Source organism: Manis javanica, chromosome 11 (assembly GCF_040802235.1).
Source record: "Manis javanica isolate MJ-LG chromosome 11, MJ_LKY, whole genome shotgun sequence".
In the NCBI taxonomy this organism is placed as follows: Eukaryota; Metazoa; Chordata; class Mammalia; order Pholidota; family Manidae; genus Manis; species Manis javanica.
In genome coordinates this window covers 38,578,872-38,602,016 of record NC_133166.1, presented here as the reverse complement: position 1 = coordinate 38,602,016, position 23,145 = coordinate 38,578,872, and the positions used below count along the sequence as shown (strand labels likewise).

Here is a 23,145-nt window from a genome sequence, read left to right as displayed (position 1 = left end):
ATGGTATAGTAAATGCTATCATGCAAATAGTACTGAAACGATTTAGTCAAACCCTTAATGTATTAATTTATGTTAAACTAAAGCCTTATTAGTAAACAGTACCACTTAAAAAATCATTGCAGTGTTGTCCAAAAATACCCTAATGGCTCCCAAAAATGAAATGAGTAACAGCTTTATGACTTTATATCTTAATAAATTAACAGAGCAGTCACTGTTCAAGGTTTATTTGGTGTTTTAGTTGGTATGACACTTGGATAGTTCGTTGCATTTTTTATATGCAGAGTTTTCTTTTTACATCATATGGCAATGTACACTACTCTGACACATATAAGTACACAAAATAAGATCCTTCAGAACAGTTATACACAATACATGCAACATTGGATTTATACACTGGATCCCAGGATGTGATTGGAGAAAATAAAGTTGGACTAGGCATACTGGGTGAAGGAACCAGAAGTTTTATAACACACATCTGGTTTGAAGAGCAAGTGCGGAATTGGCAGTGGTGCCCCTGAGGTGGTGGAAATATCTAGTTTAGGACTACACAATATTAAGTACCATCCAGCATCAGGATAGAGCTGCATGGTTTTATGAACCATTTCTATTTCTAACTTGAGGAAACTGATGTTTTGTAGGCTGTCTTAATGTCTTTAGTCACAGATCAGATAAAAAGGACAAGATGCACAACCTCCAACTAAAATCCTGTTCTGGCCTAGATGGTGAAGTGGTAGGACATTAGCAGACTTTAAAACTGCAGCTCTTTCTGGATGCCCCACAGTGTATCTGCGCTCTTCTTCAAACGGGCCTCTTCCTCAGGAGTCAGGGTCACCTTCACAACATCAGAGATTCCATTCTGACCCAAGATGCAGGGAACACTAAGGAAGACATCATCTTTTATTCCATAGAGACCCTGAAGACAAAATAAAAATATTTCACATTTTACTTTCATTCTCTGTAATTATGAAGCTTATTTAACACAAATCAATAAGTAGAAATTCCTTCCCAGATTTTCAGTTGGGATGTAACGAACAGTGCAAGTCATTCAAATAGCAGTAAGATTCTGCTCTAGAAGAAAATCTAAACTCTTTCCATGATCTTCCAACCTTTATTGACTACTTTGGTAACTCTAACTTGAGTGATTTCTATTTTTCCCAAAGGCAAAAAATCTATTTCTTTTGTGGTCTTCCACCCACCTCAACATAATTGAAAGCAACATTTTTAGTTGTTAAGTTACCAAGTACCTATGTACGGAACACAGTATTAGTTAGTGGCCAGTAAACCTAAAGCTCACCATTTCTTTCCAAAAAGTAAAGTTGTGACTGCACTAATTTAGTTCACTTAGATCAATGATTGAGGACTTACATTAATCTGCTTTCACAGAACAATCTTTTTAAAATACCAGGAAATTATGGCATTCAAATATGACGTATCACTACATAGACCTACCTTAATCATGGTGGAAATTGGATGCACCCGTCTAAGATTCTTCATTATACTTTCTGCTAAGTCTGCCACAGACAGTCCAATGGCCCAGGAAGTGTACCCTTTCAGTTTGATCACCTCATAGGCACTGGAGAGTAGGGAAGGGCATGGAAAGGTAGCAAAAATTAGGTGGGAGAAACAAAGGAAAAAAAACTTTCACCATACATATACCTTATAGTAAATAATACCAAAAACTTACATTATACACCTCAGAGTAACCCTTACCATGTATACCAGTATACTATGTACAGGGATCTTTATAACAGTACTGTAATAGCAAAAGCCTGGCAATAAGCCCAATGCTCTCCAACATGGGAATGGCTAAATTGCAGTATATACACAGAAAGTGAATGTGTGGCACACAGTGGAATAGTATACTGCTATCAAAACAAGTAACTATAGCTATATGCAACAAAACATGACTCTTTTAAATGTAATCGTGAATTTTAATAAGAAATCCAAGAATACATATAGTGTGCTTAACTCAGTATTATATCAAGTGATGGGGAAAGGGGAGACAGAGGGATGAAGGAGGAAGGAGTACCACTCATTTCCAAGTACTACCAGGCCAGTAATCCTGACCCAACAAACACCGCAGTTAGTTGACAGCTATTGTAAATGTTTCAGGTTTCATTTAATTAAGTAAATACAAGTAAGAAGTCCTTGCCTAGACCAATTCATGAGTCATTATTAAATTCTGCAGATCTGAGGTTCATAAGACCCATGACTTATAATAAATAATGCCACCAATTTGAAAGCTTCCGTTTCAACAATTTCTAACAATGAATAATTATTTACATTTTTAGTACCATTCTGAATCTAGACACTGCTTAAAACTTTATAATCATCTAAATAAACAAGAAGCTAGCTGTTTCTATTCATAAAAACTATAATAGGAACTTGGATTTTAAAATTTTTATTCCTAACTGAATCATATATACCATTGAAGTAAAAACTGAATCTCAAATAGGGTAGACAATCTAACTGGTTTTAGCTTAATAGTTTATAATATAAGCACAGATTTATCATACTATACAGAAATATGGCAAAAAAAAAGACTAATGTCTATCATTTTTAATATCTATACCTGTTTTATAGTATGGTCTTTAATGAAGGTTTAGAAAACAAATTTTCTAACAAAAGGTACTCAAATGCAAATACTATTAAGCTATTAATCTTTTAAATAAAGTATTAAATGTTAAGCTCCCATATTGCCAAATTACAAGATCTATTACCTGTCAACGACCTGTTTGTGAACCTCTTTCCACTGTTCCTTATCTGCATCAGTGCCTAAATCAGGATGCAGATTCTTCAAGGAGACACCAGCAACATTTACTCCACTCCACACAGGCACTAAATTAAATATTCAGAATACATTTATTTCCATGTACCATCCAGCAGACTAGTAATTTTGACCCATTTTTCTAATCCTCTTTTCTTATCTGGGCGATCATTCCCTTTGGTAGATGGTCAAGGCTACGAATATCCTTACTTTTAGATGTGTGTTGATTAGATTATAAAACTAAGATTTTTCACTATATTCTAACCTATTGGGATATTTAATCCATACATATTTGACAGTCTGAGATGACAAAGGATAGTTTCTCAGCATAAAGAAATGAGAACTCTGCACAAATGATTTTTCAGCTGTGATAATAATAGAGTTTCTCATACAGCCCTTTTGGATTTGCTGACCTTTCCAGGGCCAAGCTGTTCAAGTCAAGTATAAATAGCTGTGATATTAAATGACTCGGTCATCCTAATAATTCTCAACTTATTTACTATGCCTGTCGTAAGAAATTTCATTCCCTATCTTCTATGCTATAAAATGTCATACAAAGTAGCTAAAATCTTAACAATTCTTAGCATATAATTATACCAAGATAGATTTCTAGAAAATATTTTACCCTGATGAATGGATATCTGATTTCAGCTCTGATTTGATAGTGAAACTCCTGTCAATATGTTACACAATCTTTTTGAAAACAAAAGGAGAAAACAAGTTATGCTTACCACTAGAGTCTCCATGCTCTCCGAGGACCCACCCATGACAGCTTAATGGGTGAACTCCCAGCCTTTCCCCCATGAGATAACGGAACCGGGCTGAATCCAGATTGCAACCACTTCCAATAACACGGTTTTTGGGAAAGCCGCTTATCTTCCAAGCCACATAGGTCAAGATATCCACTATGAAGAAAACATTGAGGTAAAGATACTAGGTAAATCACTAGATGATTGGCTACTCAAGATATATGGCTCCCTAAGGATCTTGATATTGATAACTAATATTTGTGTTGGTATTTTTAAGCCTCTACTATGTATAATATAGCAAATATATTAAGTATTCAAGAAGTGTGGTTTAATGCAAATAAACTGTTTATCAATAAAACTTCCATAACCTTATCCCTTATCCAAGATCTTCTTGGGCAAGTAACTAATTTTAAGGTTCCAACTACATTCAGAGGCATTGTTTCTCCTTTAATATTTTAAACTTTAACAGTTTTACAAAAACAGAAATCCATTCTCAGGAGGAATACAATAAATAAATGTGTATAAAAAATATGACATGTACTATCAATTTTACACTAGCTCACCTATTTATGCAATTAAAAATCTCACCTGGATTGGAAACAATAAGCAACTTGCAGTTTGGGCTATATTTTACAACATTAGGAATGATGAATTTAAAGATATTCACATTACGCTGGACCAGATTAAGACGGCTTTCTCCTTCTTGCTGACGTGCCCCAGCAGTGATAATAACCAGCTTAGAGTTTGCTGTCACATTATAGTCTAGACAAAGGGAAATAATAACCAGGTTAATGCCTTTAAGAGAATTCCCTACCTAGCCAGCAAAAACTTGTTTCCTCAACTTGTTTTTATGAAGTTTTATCTGTGTTTTGTCACTTCCCTACTTCCTTGCATACACAGATTAACACCCCAAATGTCCCCCAGACTCTTTCAGTTTTCAGTTTTAACAGAAGCCACGTAGTGTGGAAGAAGAGAACGTCAACACCTTCCTTGTATTCTGGTTTTAGTCACATTGTGACTTTATATAACTACAACTAGACAGAGCTGAAAGTAATCTAAGGAATAAAAATTCCCAGAATTTTGCCACCTCTGCTCAATACTCAGTCTTGCATACTCTTATTTCTATTTAACTACCTAATTGTGGTCATATGAGCCCAGGGACAAACTCTTCTTTTTTAAAGCAGAGGCAACTTCACACTTATCAAGCATGTCTTGCTCCTTGATACCTTATGGCACAGGATGATTAACCCAAAGATGAGATAAGTAGTCAATGATTTTCAGCTGTCAAAACAAATACTATTTGGGCCCATGTCTAAGTTTTCTGGCTGGTGTTTGTGTGTGTGAAAAGGACAAGCCAAGAATATCTGAACAGGCTCCTTTACCCTATACTCAACCTTGTGTTAATGTATGAAAGGAAGCAGGGAAAGTAAATATATCTAATTTAAATATTTGAAGCCAGGTGGTTAAATATGGACCTAAGGAGCTTTACTAATTACATTCTAATTCAGATACTTTTCACATCATGGACAAACTGAATTTCCATTTCAAACCATTAACTAGAAATAGAAACTTTGATATCCATAGGTACCAAAGCAAAATTGCTCAAAGGCTATCTTCTCCTACATAAAAGAGAAATCTTTGAAGAGGTGGGATTTAGAGGCTGATAAAGGATAAGTCTAGCAGGGACTCCAATATGAACTTATAGAAATCAACCTTTGCTAGAGACAATTTTTGGTGTTCTAAGGAAAAGGCTGCCATGCTGGAGATCCATCATCTCTCCCTTCAATTTGTCTTCTATGACATCAACAAGAGCAAGTTCATCTGCCAAATCCTAAAAGACATAAAATTTTTAGTTAAATGGAAAAATTGCTACTTCCATAGGAGAGTTCTGCTACTTTATTCTTACCAATACATACCTCAAAGTAAAGGCAGCCCCCCATTTGAAAACTGACTCACAATAACCCATACACAGAAAGAAGCAGTGACCCTCTCTCCAATCCTCTCCTCAATGGAACAGCTTCTGCTCCACCACCACTGTACAGAAGCAGAACACTGGCTTGGCAGTGATTAGAATAATGTCCAGTTAGGTAACACTGCTCTACTTACTCTCTCAAATTCACTTTTATACACTGATGTTAAGTTGTTATTCATTACGTAGGTGATACTGACCAGTACTAAAACTTGAAATTTCAACAGTGATGTTCTGGATCATCTGCTGTTTATATGTTTTCCCTATATTAACCAACACTAAGTTTTACAGTGATAGATTTGTGCATTGCAAAACATTGGTGAAAAATATTCTTTCCATTGAAACTATAGAAGTTCATAGGTGCATTTCAGACCAGGAGCACCAACAATAGCCTTATACAAATGGCAGGCAGACAAGGCAGACAAAGAAGTTACTCTAGCTGAACTGCAGATCCACCCCCAAATCATCTACAGTATAGTAAGCTGGCAGCTACTTCTACCCACACCTGAGTTAGAGGGCATCACAGGAAAAGACCACACGAGGTGTGTAGGTGTGAGAAAAACACATGGCATCCATTTCTGATCCAGTGAGGCAGGAATAAGAATTGGTACAGGTATTCCCCAATTTCTCAATTTTCATTACTCCACTCCACTTTTATGAGGGAGAAATATAAGTACCTGTTCTCACTAACCAAAAGAAATCTGAAGAGGATTTTTGCTTTTATAAAAAAAGTCAAAAAGCAAAAATAGCATTCAGTGTTTGTTTTGCAGCAAGCTGTTACAGAGGCGGCCCACACTGAGCAGCATGAGTAGCCCCCGCCAGGCTCCTTTGCCCAGGATTGCACTCAGCATCATCTCAGTCAACCATAGCTTTCAACTGTGTCTGTGAGCATCCGTGCTTTATCTTGATTTATTTTGTGCATCTGTTGTATCCTACTGTATCACAGAACCCTAGGAGATGTTATTTTTGGGGTCTGGGAACCCTAAAAAATTTCCTATATATTAATGGTAATTGTTCCTTCATTTTGTCATTTAAGCTTAGGGAAAGTTTCATGGCAACACTCTACCTTGAGTGGGAGAATCCAATATACCACGTGGCCTACTACTAAGAATATACAGAGCAACCTGTGTTGTTACAAGACCTCTACATAGCTCAATTCTGTCTTCAGTCCATTCTCACTTCAATTCTTTTCTGTTCAGAACCCAGAATTCATCATTTCACTCTATCAGGAACTCCAAATATTTTAATATTGTAAGCTACCTCCATTTCCTTTTTATATAAACCAGGTTTGACTACTGTAAAAAGTATTGTTTATTCATGCACAAATTCTTTTCCTAATGAGATTTTAGCTACATAATTGGTTCTGACAGCTATCCAAGGGGAACAATGAGGATCTGCATGGGAGGAAGACTTAAGATTCCCATATTCATTGTCATTTTAATTTTACCATATATATTCAACCCAAAAATTACTTTAAAAATATTTTAGCTTGTTTAAAGGCATGGACTCCTCTTTTTCATTTGCAGGCAATTCATGCCTGTTCACCCAGCAGTGAGTTTAAGGAACTGCATCACCAGCCTAACAACCTGATTTTTTTAGTTCAGATGCCATACATAGCACCATGTTTCAAATGTTGGTTTCACATGAAGTTCTTTCAGTGAGTGCACGAACCTAAATATCTGTATAGGCAATGTGATAATACAATTGTTGGGGAGGGAGTGGAGAGGGGTGGTGGGGTCAAGAGAGCCCTGCCTTCCAGCACGACGGGTTCTCACTTACCTTCATTAATATACTGATGGCACAGGCCATGCCAACAGCACCGACCCCAACAACTGTAATCTTATTCTGGGGGGTATGTTCTTCCTTAAGAAGATTCTGAATCAGCTGATCCTTGAGAGTTGCCATGTTTTTGGACTTAGAACCCAAAGGAATCTATAGGATGAAAAATATGCACAGTCACTGCATCCTCTTTACATCAGCACATTAATCAAAAGCTGTTCTGAAAAGGCTAATGTTACCTCCTCCTGGGGCATTCAGAACTAAAAAGCGGGAAGGAAAAAAACTAAAGATAGACAAAGGAGAGTTGAAAGGCCTATGCCAGGGTCTGGTGTGGCTAGGATCTTGGCTCACCTTGGCATGGAAAAATAATATTGATGTTTGGGTGTAAGTATAGCCTCCTGATGGCTCACTCACCTTGGTTTATTAACCCCAAGAGGGGCCAGTATCATTAACTGCTTCACCGCCAGACTAGAAGCCCTGGGACGGGCTATGAGCTCTGGTCTTGCACGCTCACTCGCTGTCCCCACCCGCAATGCGGGTTGAGATCCGACCAACTGCACGGTCCACAGGAGCTCGCGGTTTTTACACCCCGCCCCGCCCCGGAAGATCAGTCGCCGTCTCTCCCCCACCCACCTATGAAACCTGGGCGCATGCCCACTCGAGCTCTGGGGAGGGCAGGAGCCGAGGCAGCGGGCTTTACAGAGCTGGGCACCGGCCCCGCCCGAAGCCCCGCCCACGAGCGGAAATGATTCAGAACTAGCTCCCAGTCAGACTTCGGACTTAACTTATGCTCGGAAGAGGACGGGAGCAACTCGCTGGCAGCCCCCGTGGCTTGGCGAGCGGCCAGAGCCTAGACTTCAGATCTCAATACTGGACATCAGGGACTGTTAAGCAACAGGGAGGGAGGCGCCTCTGGTGGCTTCTGCCGTGATCCATGTTGCAAAGGCGTAAAACCCGGTAGGAGGAACTTTTGTCAGTACAGGAAGTGCAGAAATAGCTGCAGAGGCCTGTGGCCTGGAGCCCTAAAATTAATACTTGGCGGAATCTCCATTCCTGAGGCGGGGAGGGGGACTTGACTCTTCTAATCCTACTCTGCCTTGCATTCACTGAAGGGATTCTCACAGGTTGCATCCCGAATGTACCGAGTGCAGTCTTGACACCGTCCCAAGAGGCAAAAATACCCAAGAGGACTTCAGGCAGGCAGCCCAGGGCCACCAAGTTGGAATCGGGTCTCCATACAAATCACAGCTATTTCTAGAAGCCTTGTAAGGTTTCTGCAGGCCGCCAGCGGGGAGGGAGTTCTTCCTTCAGAGAACTCCTAGCTTTACCAAAACCTAAACCCTGGGCTCCAGCACTCCCTTCTATGTGGGAACAAGGAGAAAGAGGAACCCTGCAGAAAATGGGTTTACTCCCCAACTCTGGGAATTTGGAACATCACTGAGACATCAGAGGTGACCTAACCGTCTCCCAGCTTTAGGTTCCCCCATTTGTCAAAAGGAGATGGTACCGGATGGATCCTCAAGGGCCAAAAACTGAGCCTTTTTTGCTTCATCTTTGCATTCATCTTGCCTAGTGTGACGCCGGATACATCAATAGCTACTTAATGTAATTTGTGCAGAGTTCCCTACAATCTTAAGGCAGCGGCCGCCCCCATGGAGCCCACCTCTTGAGGGTCTCAAGGTTAAAGTGAGACCCGAGCGGCGCTCAACGGCTTTCCTGCTTCCAGGAAGCCGCCCCAGACCGCTAAGACTTTTTCGGTTCCGCGGTCTCTGGCAACCGGACCTCAAATTCCGCGCGGTTTGCGGATTTCGAGCCCGGCGATGTGCCCCACCCTTCAGACCTATCATCTCGTTGTCCTGCACCCGCACCCCACCTTCTCCCCTGGGCTTTCGACCCCAGCTTGGCTGCGGCCATCTCCTCGGTCTCCCAGCCGAACCAGAGGCCACGGGGCCCATTCAGAGCAAAAGCAAAGTATGGCGGGTTCCGCGTGCATGCGTGAGGTCGGCCACCGCCCAGGTCTCCAGATCCCGCCTCTGGGAAGCAGCGCCTATACCCCCAGGAGCAGGGTCCCCGCCGATGGCAGAGCGGAGCCAGGAGGCCCGGGACACCTCGCTCACCCGCCCCCTCGGGCGCAGTGCGCGCCAGGGCCGACCGTACCGCGAATGCACGTCGGGCTGGCGGGCGTCCGCGGCGCGCAGCGTTAGATCCTGCCTCTGCAGCAGCTGCTCCGAGACAGTGCTGGGGACCTGGGGGGCCTTAAATGGAACAGCGAGGCTGACGTCAGTGGGTAGCCAGGCGGACGTGCTCGAACCCACGTGTGGGTTGGGCTGGGGGCGGGCTCCAAGTCGGGCGGGGCCGTGCCGAGGTCCAAGCGGCGCGCGCAGCGGTACTACAGGCCTGAGAACTGATCCACGTGAGCCGTGAGCCGGGACATCTAGGAGCTGCCTCCAGCCACGCTGCCTCCAGCCACATAAGTCCTGGCCAGCACCACCAGCCAAACACGAGCCAACGCTCAGAAAAAACCTGATCTGAATCTGAACCGTTGTTCCCGAATACCCAAAACAGCTTCTGGCATGTAATAAGCACGAGGAAACTATTTGTGGGAAGGAAGAAGGAGACACAGAGGGGTAATCTGCCCTTAAATCGAGTGATCTCCAAAACTTTACGCTGCTTTTCCCTGTTGCTGCTAAATCTTCTTAAGTCCCGCAACTCAGAGTGAGCCCTCAGCTCCAGGTCTTTGCTCATGCTGGTTCATTTGAGTTACCTGCTTGCCTCCTCCATGTCTTCTGTAAACCTTACCCAACAACTGGTACATCACACACACACACACACACACACACACACACACACACCACTAACACACACACACACACACACACACACACACACACACACACACCACTAACCATACACCCGCAGAGTTGGTAATCTCCCTCATCTCTGCTTCCACCACCACACCACCACACTGTTCTGTATCTCCTCAAACTGGCTTGCATTTGAGGTGTATGTGGCTCTGCAGTCTTGACAGTGGCTCTCAAGGGATCAGTCTATCAGTCTTCCACCGTGGCACCTTGGGCACCAGCTTAGCGCCCAGTTCTGAAAAAGATCCATAATTGTGGGTTTCTTGGTTTTGAAGGGAAAACTCCTTAACTCCAGCTCCAGAAAAGCAGGGCATCTCTTTTACATGTCCTAACAGCTTTCTCATCACTCTAGGAGGCCCAGAAAACCTAGGCTGTCACCTCAAACACACAGTTAGAGGGGCTGAGCACCCGCCACAGGTTCTCCATGGTTCTTCAGGGTGGGGCAGATTGCAACAGTGTCTGTGGTTCCTTGGTCTTTGCAATGTCCTCATTCAGTCAGGCTGGGCCCCTGCCTGTTATCAAATGCAACCACAGCTGCGGGCAGGAGGAGGGTAGAGATCAGAAAGCAGAAGTTAAGCTGGGGAGTCAGGTGAGATTCCTCACCAGGAGGCCTCTGGCCTGACCTCTGAAGTTAATCTAGGCAGAGTTTGCAATGCCCTAAATGAAGGCATCTAACAACAGATCACTCCAAGCACACTTCAATCTTATATAGAACAACAGCATCTATTTAACTGCAAATATGAATAAAACAAGTACCATTTACTGAGCACCTCTTATGTCAGGCAGCAAGCTAAGCAATCCCTATGCTCATCTTCACTTTAATTCTTTGGAGTATGCATAATTATCCCCATTTCTCAGAAAAGGAAGCCAAGGCTCAGGGAGATTAGTGACTTTGCGAAAGTTGTACAGCTAATATATGATTTCAGCTGGTACTTGAATCCAGGTCCTACTGACTCCAAAGCCTATGATTTTTTCTCTACTGTCATTCCCACCCCTTACCCCCAACTTGGCAAATGTCAAGAAATGATGTAGGGGACCCATGCCAGTCCCAGGCTCAGACAGCTCAGTTTTCAGTTAATGAATGTCAATGGGTGTCTCTGCCTGTCTTCTCGAGCTGGGACATTAGTCTTCTCCTGCCCTCAGACTGGTTTACACCAACGGCACTCTCCTGTTTCTCAGGTCTTTCGTACTTGAACTAGAATTTCCACCATCTGCTTTTCGGGGTCTCCAGCATGCATACGGCTGATATGGGACCTCTCAGCCTCTATAGTTACATGAGCCAATTCCTTATAATAAATACTGATATATCACCTATTGGTTCCATTTCACTGGAGAGCCCTAATACAGTCCAAACTGAAAATTTTTATGCTAAAGCCCAGGGAGAATGAGGGACCCATGGGTCAGGAAGTACTGTTTCAGAGGGCGGAACTGTCTCAACCTAATCAAGTGTTCTTTAGGGATGGCCTCTTTAACGGGGCACAATCCCCCAAAGAGTTGGTTTGACCAGGGAACAGGCTGGCCTCAGAGAGTGGGTGGTGTGCAGCACCCCATGTAAAATTTTCTAATGGCCAAAGAATGGTGACCACCCAAAACAGTGCTGAATCATTCCTTCATTCAGTATTTATTCCACTCTTCCTCAAGAACATTCAATGGCTTTCAGAATAAAAGCCAAATTCCTTGGATAGGCACACTAGGCCCTCCGTGATTCAGTGCCCACATCCCCTCTCTGACCTTATTCCTATTTTCCTTCATGCTTTCTATATGCCAGCTCCAAGGCTACTTATCATGTGTCCAAATAAACTATGTACTTCCACCTTAGGTAGTTCCTTCAACCTGAATATTCTATCCCGTGCCACCCACCCACCTACCCAAGCCTCACATATTCATAGATCAAGGGCTGTTCCTTGGGCTTTATAGTAAACTCATTTTATTGCTGTACATCTCTTTCTCTCTCTAAGCTATAAGTTCCTAGCGGGCAGAAACTTTCTCACTCATCTCCATATCCCAGCACAAGACATTTGTTTGTTTAATAAATGTATTCTGAATTAAATACCTACCATGAAAGGGCACTGTGCTAAGTGTTTAGGACACAAAAATGAATAAGACAAATGTTTTAGCCTTCAAAGATTTTTTACCATTTAGTGGGGGAGATCAACAGCATCCAGTCTGCCACACTGCCAACTGCCACACAAAAGGCAGAAAAAATCGCTCTAGCATTCAAAGACGAGAGAGGGGACACCAGAGGTGGCTTCGGTTGAGGATACTAGAGAAGGCTTCCTAGAAGAAGTAGCATCTGAGCTTAGCCTAGACAAAGACTTCAATTATCGAAGATCAGGTATTAAGAAAGCAGAGAACACAGCATGAGCATAGGGGCAGGAAATTCAAGACGTGTCTGGTAAATGTTTAAATGCCAGGCTAAGATATTTGGGGTTTTTATTTCTTTGTTTTTGGTGGTCAGTGATAGTCATACTGGTTTTTAGAGAATGAGAGAGAAGGTGAAAGCAAGGTGGTTAAGAGGTTGTGGGAAAGGGGCACCTTATTTGTAAATAGAAACTTAGAACATACTTAGCTCCAGCTGCGTCTGCACAGAACATACACTTCTCCGACGTGCCCTTCACAGTCCCACAGCCCCACTGAACACTCACTCACAGCCTGACTTGCTTCACCTTTTCCATGGTTGCAAAATTGATGATTTTCCTGAGTTGCAGGGCCCAAGATGAAGGGGGCCTCATTGGTCTCCGTCCCTGACAGGCAGAGCCTGTTGTGTACATGCCAAAGCCGAGGCTCCTCTCTCTGTCAAGAGAGCAGGGGGCCTGCCCAGGGAGACTGCTTCATGTCACCTCCCAGCCCCATCCATCGGTCACATGATGGGAGTGGAAATGAAAGACTCCACCCTGACTCCTCAAGGTTTTCTGGGTGCTCGTCCCTGATGCTTGTCCCCACCATGTCCCCTCCCCCAGGCTAATGGGGCAAGGCCCCTTAATGAAAAGTCCCCAAAGAGACCCCTCGCCCCTTTTGCTATGTGAAAACACAGTGAAAATACAGCTGTCCATGAATTTGGAAGCAGGCACTCACTGGACACCTGCTGGCACTTTGGTCTTGGATTTTCCAGCCTCTAGAACTGTGAGAAGTAAGGTTCTGCTGTTTATAAGCTACCCAGCCTAAGGTATTTTGTTATAGCAGCCCAAATGGGACTAAGGCACCCTTCCAACCTTTTCCTACCCCAGGAAAGAAATAAGAGCTCTGCTCTTTTCTCTCCATCCTACCCTGGCAGGGAGTTAGGCCACAAGCTTTCCATCCATTGGCAGCTTCCAAAGATAGTCACCAGAATATAAGAGGCTTCCAAATTGAAAGCCCCTAAAATCAGTGCTGCAGAGGGAATCCCAAGAGCCATACAATCCCCCAGCATAATGGAAAGTGCCTCTTATCTAATCAGAGTGAGGAGGACTGTGGGAAAGCCTTTCCCTCTGACACCTTGGGTGACAAGAACATTGACAGTCACGGCTTAGCAGGGATGAGCGAGCAGCCTGGTGGACAGGTGATACTGACCTGAGGGTCAGGAGACCTGGGTTCTGGCTCCAGCTTTGTCATGGACCTTGGGTTGACATTATGGCAGTCATACTCCTTCTGTAGCCTCAGCATCTGTCACTGTAAACATCCAGGGAGACTGAGTTAGTGAATCAAGCCTCCACAAGCACCTTCATTTTTACAATGGCTCAGGATTCAGAGGCAAAGCTGCCCCCCAATTTTGGGAAGTGATTTCGGCTGATCCGGGGGTGGAAGCAGGCATTCAAGGGGCCGTCCCTGGTAACAGGAAATCCATGCCTGGTATTCTATTGTTCCCCATATTATTTCCAAAATTGGGCCCCAAATTCCCAAGGCACTGGTGGGTGTTGGATTTGTTAATTAAAAACAGTCTCACAGGGTGTGTCTGGGGGGACTGGACAATATGGGTGAATGTTGTAACCACAATGTTGCTCTTGTATATATCAATGATACCTTAATAAAACAAAGCAAAAAAACAAAAACAAACAAAAAAACAGTCTAACAGGGCTTTGAAGCAAATTACTGATAACAAGAACCCATCTCTCTCTGATTGCTGTGTAAATAGTTTTAAACCTTTAAACTCTACCACATGGGGAATCACATTCCAAGCCCTAGCTCAAAAAAGAAGGGTCATTTCCTATGAAATTCCAAGAGGATCAAAGTGATTGTGAGTGTGAATACAGCCAGAGAAGTCTATTCATTATTTCCTGGGGCTGGAGTGTGGAAAAAGAGTGGTCTTAGCCATGCAGCTGCTGACTGCAGAGCATCCTCACTGAAATTTGGGTATGTGGACCCTGGGATTTTGTTTAAACTACTGTGCACAGCCACTCACCCAGCTATACCTCACAAGCAGGTTCTGCTGGAGAAGTTTTCTGCCCTGTTATTAGAGCCTGCTCAGAGGACCCTGGCCTGTAAAAGCAGTCCATATCGTTTTACCAGAAGGGGTTTGGGGTCCACTGGAATCTGGGAGCAAAGGGGAGCTCCCTGTACTCTCAGGGGCTGTGTAGTGGGGCTGTGCAGACACAGAGAAGGCTCCATCTACAGCCAGATAAAGCTCACTGGGTCCTTCATTTGTGTGTAGCTTTAGGGTGGCTGTCATAGCCATTCTCTCATGGCATTTCCACCTCAGCCAGCGGATGAAAGGAGGGCAGGAATTTTTACCTCTGTTTTACTGGTGAGATTATCAAACCTTAAAAAATGTAATTGCCTCAAGGCCACACTATGGAATGTGGCCCAGTGGGTTTCAAACTCCCAGATCAGTTTTTCATCCTCTATACCAAGCTGCCCCTCTGTCTTTCCTGGGTGCCTCACAGCTTGGAAAGCAGTTAGCACTTTGCTACCTGGATATCACAGGGTACATGTGATAGGTACTCCCCCAATCCCTCACCTCGGCTGCAGTAAGGTCCAAGCAGCTCAACTGCCCACAGGACTGATTCAGGGCCTCATCTATCAGCCTCCCTCTCCCTGGCCCTTTGTCAGCCTTGCATGGCCCATGTGTGTGCAGGGCCAAGCTCTGCCCTTTGTACACTTGCAGCATCAGGCGCACCCAAGGGACATTTTAACTTAGCTCACCCTCCAGTTTTAGCCACTGAAGGGATGAACACCTAGGAGAAGCCTTCACAGCCTTGGCCCTCCTTTACCCGCTGAATCAGAGGGAGACCAGCTCCTCACACCTGTCCCTGTTCTGGCTTACACTGCAGAGCCTCTCAGCAACCCTGTCGGCCCACAGAGCAAAATAACTTGCACAGTGAGGAACTAGGGTTCAGAGAAGGGAAGTGAAGTGCTTGGCCCCCACAGTGTTTCAGTGGTAGTGACTAAGGGCCTGGAACCTCTCAACTAGATCAGTGCTTTCTCATCTGCACCAGACACCATGGCCTCCTCCACCAGCTGGGCTCTTTCCTGACACGGTGGGTGTGGCTTTCATTTCCGACTCTGACTCCTGGGGTTTTTTCCACTGTATTAGAGCCTCTTCCAGCAGCCCTTACTCAGGGTTGGCAGCATGGCAGCGAGGCCTTACTCTGCAGAAGGCCACACCCCAGCAGTTAAAGCTACAGGACTGGCGGGAGGCCACCTCAGTGGAGTGCTCTCCTCACAGAGCTTACAGCCTCAGCCTCCTCTCCAGGCCCCATGGCTGCAGGCTCAGACTCTCTCTCAAGCTCAGTTAGTTCTGAAGCAACCAAATTTCCCCTCCTCCTTTCCCATCAACCACAGATGGGCACAGGCTGTGCCAGCATCTCCATGGTAACCAGGGGCTGGGGCTTCCTGCCTTGGGCAAAGACGACCCAGAGCCAGCACCCTTGGCAGGGCCCCTTTGCAGACCCTGGGAGAGCTTACTGTTGCTGCAGGTCCGTCACACCCCGTGGCATCCTCGGGGCTTGGGAACAGTCTAGTGAGGCAGCCAGGCTGGGTTGACCTGTACGACTTCAGGCCCAGCAGGAGTTCTTTGAGAAAGGTCCTGAAATGGGCCAGGCTGGGAAGACCCTTCTTTGGAGCCCAGCATGTCTCTTCCATGTGGAACTGATTCTTCAGGGCAAGCTGTGGGGTCCTGGTGTTAAACCCTCTTGAGGGTAGTGGGTGAAAGTTGAAAATTTCACAGTATGTTAGTTGGCTGTAGACTTTGCTTTGCCTGGCAGAGAGCAGTGTGGTGGTGTTGGCACAAGGGATAGATTGCAATGGATTAGGCAATAACCCCAGTTCCTTGCCATCCCCCACCCCATGGAATGGTCCCTCGGACAGCTGAGGAGCTGACAGGCTCGCAACCGGGCACGGGGAGGGGCTTACAAACAGCCCAGAGCAAGAGGGTGGGGAGACCCTCTCCTCTGACAGCTCTCCTAAGGAGGAGTAGGGGGCTGGCTGGGCACCCCAGGGGCAGAGACGGAGCCGACCTCACTGCCACAATCTCAAGGAGGCGGGTCTCTTCAGAGCCAGATTCTGTTTTCAGGAGAAAAATCAGAAGGCAAAGTGAATTGCTCCCGGTTCCTCCCGCTCCTATTCTCAGCGCTCCGGGCACATCTCTGCTTCCAACAGCAGCCTGGCGGCAGAGGACAGGAGGGGGCCTGAAATGCAAGTGTGTGAATACTGTACCGGCTGAGAGTCCGCAGCCTTCCGGGCTGCCTGGGCTCTTCCTTTTCCAGTTCAGTGTCTTTTCCCAGCTGAGAGGAGTTCAGTCTTTCCTCACTTGTTTGTTGGACTTTTGTGATGCAGAATCAAGAATAAATACCCGGTGGGGAAGACAATACAGGACAACATAGTGAAGGAAAGAAGGGTTTGGGCTCACAGGTTGTTAACCCAACATAGTAAAGAGTGAGAGAAACAATCTCGAGGGAGTGTAGGAAGCAGTGGTGGTGGGAGATTTGACAAGAGAGGCCCTAAACTCTGTGGACAGATGAAACTCTGTGGAAAGATTAGAAAGGAAAGAGGATTCTTGATAAATGTTGCTGTGGACATCATAGAAGTTCTAATCTCACTTTACCAAAGGGCAAGCCAAGGGTTTGAGCTATCTTGAGATTATTTCTGACTGCTGAAGGATGCTTCTTAGTCACTGCTGGGAGACCCAACCTTGTGGGTTCAGACTTTGTGAGAATTGTAACAACATGTACTCCCATGTTTTGAACATTTAATACAGACTCTGCACTCCTGCTAACCCCTTTAAATGCATTACCTAATTTAATCCCCACAACTACCCTTTGGCATAGGGAACACCATTATCCTCATTTTACAGAAACAGGAACTGAGTCTTGAGCACTTGCCCGAAGTCCCACAGCCAGATATGCGGTAGCCAGGCTTCAAAGGCAGGAAATCCAGGGCTCCCTGCGTGGAGACTAGGATCAGCTACTGCTCCTAAGCACAGGGCCAGTGGGGAGTTCCCCCCAGCAGTCTCTGAAGGAAATTGCTAGGCCTTGCTGAAGAGGGCTTTCTGGGAGCCGCAGACTCTCACTGACCTAATGAAGCAGAAAATCAATGAGGTTTACATGAGGCCTGACTACATACAGGCTGCTCGCTCACTGATCTGAGCAGCAGGAATGCACTAGCTGAAGTGACCATCTGGGGCAGCTCCTGGGATGCTGTTTCTGTGCCATTTTCATTCCTGGGGAGAGAAGGGGGTGGGGAACACATAGCCCAGACTGTCTCTGAGGGGGACCTGTCTTTCTATCTGTCCAGGCCTTTCAGAATATAGACATCCCCCTCCCGCCCCTGCCACTTGGGGAGATGCTCTACATATCTAAGGGACAAGGAAGTACAGACAGAAGGACCTCACCTACACTGCAGGCCTCTATGTTGCATCTGACTCACTTATCCTTTAGGAAGAGGGTCTCAGTGGGAACCTCAGATTTGGGAGCTAGACAGATATGGGTTCAAATCCTGACTCAGCTCCTACTGCCTGTATGTTTCTGGGAAAGTCACTTAACCTTTCTAAGTCTTATGCATCTGTGAAATAGGAAAAATAATAGTATCCATTTAAGAGGTTTAATGCAAACAAAAGGACTTGGCACGGGGGGGTCATTGCTCAATAAACTATTTCCTTATCTCAGAAAATGAGCTGGGGAGAGAAGCAGGTCTGTGGTTGAGACAGGAACCGTGGGTGTAGTCAGAGTAGGGTGAGGGCCTCTGGAAAAAGACCCCTACAAAAACTCCACATTAAACAATTAAGCAAAGACAGAGCCACATTTATTCTCTAAAATAAAATATCAAACTAGGAATATAAGCATTCTTCAGTGAAGATTAGTTAAAACTAAAAAACCAGGAGTAACTGAGCCTGGAATGTTTGAACATCTCCCAGATAAGAAAATACTCAGCATAGCCCATGTCTTGTTTGTGTCAATTAAATGAGGCTATTGTAAAATTTACTTTAGCCTGCTAAAAGGCCCAGTTTATCTTTAACTTTACCCAGATGCTGCTTTTCCTCCTCCAGCCCCTAATCAAGTAATATATAACCTGGGCAATTAATACAGAAGGCAGGTCCAGCTGTAAACAACATAGTGAAGGGCAGGAAGGATTCCATCTTAAAGATAAGATTGCATTTTTACACCCAAGAAGTTAAGAAGTAAGATTCTTAACTTATTATTTAACAAACAGACAATAACTCAGCCCATCTTGAGAGCAAGACAGGCAGCCTTAATTGATACGCTCCCAAACCAAGAAACCACTATTCTGAGAAAGAATCAAAGCAGTAAATTTCTTATGCTAACTCTGCAAAATAGTCCAGAAAACTGATAAGAACTTAATGTCTCTTCAAAGATAAACATTTAGAGGCCTTTTGGTGGATCTGCATCCCTAGCTCTTTGTCTCTCAACAGCCTATAAATCCCCCAGACAACGTACCACTACGGGCTCTCTTGTCTCCTCTATTCTTTCACTGTATCTCTAAATAAAAGCCTCTCCCTGGCTATCCTACCTTGACTGTTTGCCAAGTTCATTCTTTGACTCCGCAAACAAGAACCTGGCATCATGGTCACTGTTTCAAAAGTTTGTTTCATCTATTTTGGACTGTAACTGGTTCCTGGAATTCTTCTTGGCCCTGCACCCAGGCCTAGCCTGACTCCTTCCTCAGGTGAGGGCTGTTCCAGAACCTGCACATAGTGCCTGGCTTATCCAGCCTTCTTTTTTTAAAAAAAGAGGAACACCTTATTACTTAGTTCTACAGTTAGTTCTACATATAGGGCTGGGTTAGCCAGGGAGGGACTGCCTGTTTCCTAGGTTTTTTTATGGTGTTGCTAGTCTATGATGTTAAAGCACATGGGTGTTTCTGGCCACTAGAAGTGGTCACTCTCCCTGACCATTGCCACATACTGGTCTCTGCCCTTGCATGGATTCAGAGAGGCAGCCCCTGTCCAGCAGGCCCTGGCCTCCCTCATTTTCCTTTTTCTCACAAGTTGGAAGGAGAGGCAGCCATGTAATGTCCAGAGAGAGTCAAGAGAGGCACATGTCTTCGAGGGACAGGCTCTGGGTCTTCCCCACTACGGCTCTTTGCTTTGGCCTCACGCTGCCCTGGGTTTGACTCCTGACTCTGACACTCACTATGACAATGTGGGCAAGTTACTAGATCTTGTGGGCCCTCTGCAGAGTGGGGATAATACCATTTTCATAAGCCATTGTGAGGTTTACACATAAAACTCTAGGCAGGATAAATGGTACTCAGTGTAGTTGCTCAGTAAGTGCTGGTTTTCCTTTTCTATCCTTTTGGGGTGACCTGGAATGTTGAACTGAAAGTACTTCTTTGGGAGCTCTCAAGAGTCCAGCCTAGAGGAGGGACAGGCCCTAGGAGCTAGGAGAGGCCTTAGATGCCACCTGCTTCCTACCCTACCCTGCTTTGTTGGGGCTGGAGCTATGGCAGGGCAGCTCTGAGACGGGTGAGGAGCCAGCTGCCTCGACAGCCTATGAACTGAACGCTCCAGCTGTCAGTCACCAGCCCCTCCCAAGGGCTCCCTGCCTATTGGAGAGCAGGAGCAAGGTGCAAAGGAAGGGAGGCCTCTGGGACCAGAAATGCTGCTCAAAGAGGGAGGAGAGTGAGATGGAGCCCTTGCTGTGGGACCACTGCAGGCTGTGTCCCTTAGCTTTTGTGGGGCCTCTTCTCTCCTGCTAACCACTCCTCCCCATGGCCTCATCCGGGCGAGGCCTGGTAACTTGGGGTACTGCACTATTCCCTGGTGGTTTCTCTGTAGTCTGTCCACTCTGTAGTCTTTTGCAAACAGCCCCTTTATTAATCTCCTCAAATTACCCACTTTGGAGGTGCCATTTGTATCCAGCCAGGACCCTGATCAAAGCAGTAAATAAAGTTACATAATCAAAGAGTAAACATTACTGATTATCAAAAAACTATGAAATAACTATATTGGGAGGCTGGAGAGAGGGAAATGGGAGTAATGATATAAGAACACTAAATCCTTACATACATATACTTATAGTAAATAAGGTAAAATATTGAGGCTGGAGAGAGGGAAATGGGAGTAATGGTGTAAGAACACTAAATCCTTACATACATATACTTACAGTAAACAAGGTAAAATATTAATGTTAACAAGTGATTAATTTAGATGAAGGGTACATGCTATGGTTGCTGCACTAGTTTTTCCATTTAAAAAAATTTTTTTATTGAGATATGATTGATATACACTCATGAAGGTTTCACATGAAAAAACAATGTGGTTACTACATTTACCCATATTATCAAGTCCCCACCCATACCACAATGCAGTCACTGTCCATCAGTGCAATAAGATGCCACAGATCCACTATGTGCCTTCTCTGTGCTACACTGTTCTCCCCGTGATCCCCCACACCATGTGTACTAAACATAAAACCCCTCAATCCCCTTCTCCCTCCCTCACCACCTGCCCTCCCACACCCATCCCCTTTGGTAACCAATAGTTCATTCTTGGAGTCTCTGAGTCTGCTGCTATTTTGTTCCTTCAGTTTTGCTTCAATGTTATACTCCACAAATGAGGGAAATCATTTTGCATTTGTCTTGCTCTGCCTGGCATATTTCACTGAGCATAATGTCCTCCAGCTCCATCCATGTTGTTGCAAATGGTAGGATTTGTTTCTTTCTTATGGCTGAATAGTATTCCATTGTGTATATGTACCACATCTTCTTTATCCATTCATCTGCTGAAGGACACTTAGGCTGCTTCCATATCTTGGCAATTGTAAAAAGTGCTGCGATAAACATAGGGGTGCATATGTCTTTTTGAATCTGAGAAGTTATATTCTTTGGGTAAATTCCAAGGAGTGGGATTCCCAGGTCAAGTGGTATTTCTATTTTTAGTTTTGTGAGGAACCTCCACATTGCTTTCCACAATGGTTGCACTAGCTTACATTCCCACCAGCAGTGTAGGAGGGTTCCCCTTTCTCCGCATCCCCGCTAGCATTTGTTGTTCTTAGTCTTTTCAATGCTGGCCATCCTTACTGGTGTGAGGTGATATCATATTGTGGTTTTAATTTGCATTTCCCTGATGATTAGTGATATGGGGCATCTTTTCATGTGTCTAATGGCCATCTGAATTTCTTCTTTGGAGAACTGTCTCTTCATATCCTGTGCCCATTTGTTAATTGGGTTATTTGCTTTTTGGGTGTTGAGGCGTGTAAGTTCTTTATATATTTTGAATGTTAACCCCTTGTCAGATATGTCATTTACAAATATATTCTCCCATACTGTAGGATGCTTTTTTGTTCTGTTGACAGTGTCCTTTGCTGTACAGAACCTTTTTAGTTTGATGTAGTCCCATGAGTTCATTTTTGCTTTTGTTTCCCTTGCTCAAGGAGATGTGTTCAGGAAGAAGTTGCTCATGCTTATATTCAGGAGATTTTTGCCTATGTTGTCTTCTAAGAGTTTTATGGTTTCATGACTTACATTCAGGTGTTTAATAATCCATTTCGAGTTTACTTTTGTGTAAACAATAATCCAGTTTCATTCTCTTGCATGTAGCTAGCTATCCAGTTTTGCCAACACCAGCTGTTGAAGAGGCTGTCATTTCCCCATTGTATATCCATGACTCTTTATCATATGTTAATTGAAAATACAGTGTTGGGTTTATATCAGGGCTTTCTATTCTGTTCCATTGGTCTATGGGTCTGTTCTTGTGCCAGTACCAAATTGTCTTGATTACTGTGGCTTTGTAGTAGAGCTTGAAGTTGGGGAGCATAATCCCCCCAGCTTTCTTCTTCCTTCTCAGGATTGCTTTGGCTATTCAGGGTCTTTTGTGGTTCCATATGAATTTTAGAATGATTTTTCTCTAGTTTGTTGAAGAATGCTGTTGGCATTTTGATAGGAGTTGCATTGAATCTGTAGATTGCTTTAGGCAGGATGGTGATTTTGACAATGTTAATTCTTCCTATCCATGAGTAGGGGGATGTGTTTCCATTTATTGGTATCTTCTTTAATTACCCCCATGAGTGTCTTGTAGTTTTTAGAGTATAGGTCTTTCACTTCCTTGGTTAGGTTTATTCCTAGGTATTTTATTATTTTTGATGCAACTGTGAATGGAATTGTTTTCCTGATTTCTCTCTCTGCTAGTTCATTGTTAGTGTATAGGAATGCCACAGATTCCTGTGGATTAATTTTGTATCCTCCAACTTTGCTGAATTCAGATATTAGATCTAATAGTTTGGGAGTGGATTATTTAGGGATTTTTATGTACAATATCATGTCATCTGCAAACAGGGACAGTTTAACTTCTTCCTTGTGAATCTGGATGCCTTTTATTTCTTTGTGTTGTCTGATTGCGTGGTTAGGACCTCCAGTACTATGTTGAATAGAAGTGGGGAAAGTGGGCATCCTTGTCTTGTTCCCGATCTTAAAGGAAAAGCTTTCAGCTTCTCCGCTGTTAAGTATGATGTTGGCTGTGGGTTTGTCATATATGGCCTTTATTATGTTGTGGTACTTGCCCTCTATACCCATTTTGTTGAGAGTTTTTATCATGAATGGATGTTGAATTTTGGCAAATGCTCTTTCAGCATGTATGGAGATGATCATGTG

At 44.2% G+C, this 23,145-nt stretch overlaps 1 protein-coding gene across 1 annotated transcript; it reads right to left on the bottom strand.

The window, feature by feature from the left end:
• Window positions 1-208: 208 nt before the first annotated feature.
• LDHA (lactate dehydrogenase A) lies at window positions 209-9,608 on the bottom strand. The gene is made up of 8 exons (XM_017673080.3): window positions 9,422-9,608; window positions 7,265-7,417; window positions 5,230-5,347; window positions 4,105-4,278; window positions 3,499-3,672; window positions 2,721-2,838; window positions 1,450-1,573; window positions 209-913 (listed from the first exon to the last, which is right to left on the bottom strand). The coding sequence occupies exons 2-8, from the start codon at window positions 7,388-7,390 to the stop codon at window positions 749-751; spliced, it is 999 nt and encodes a 332-aa protein (XP_017528569.1). The 5' UTR covers window positions 7,391-7,417; window positions 9,422-9,608; the 3' UTR covers window positions 209-748.
• Window positions 9,609-23,145: the final 13,537 nt, after the last annotated feature.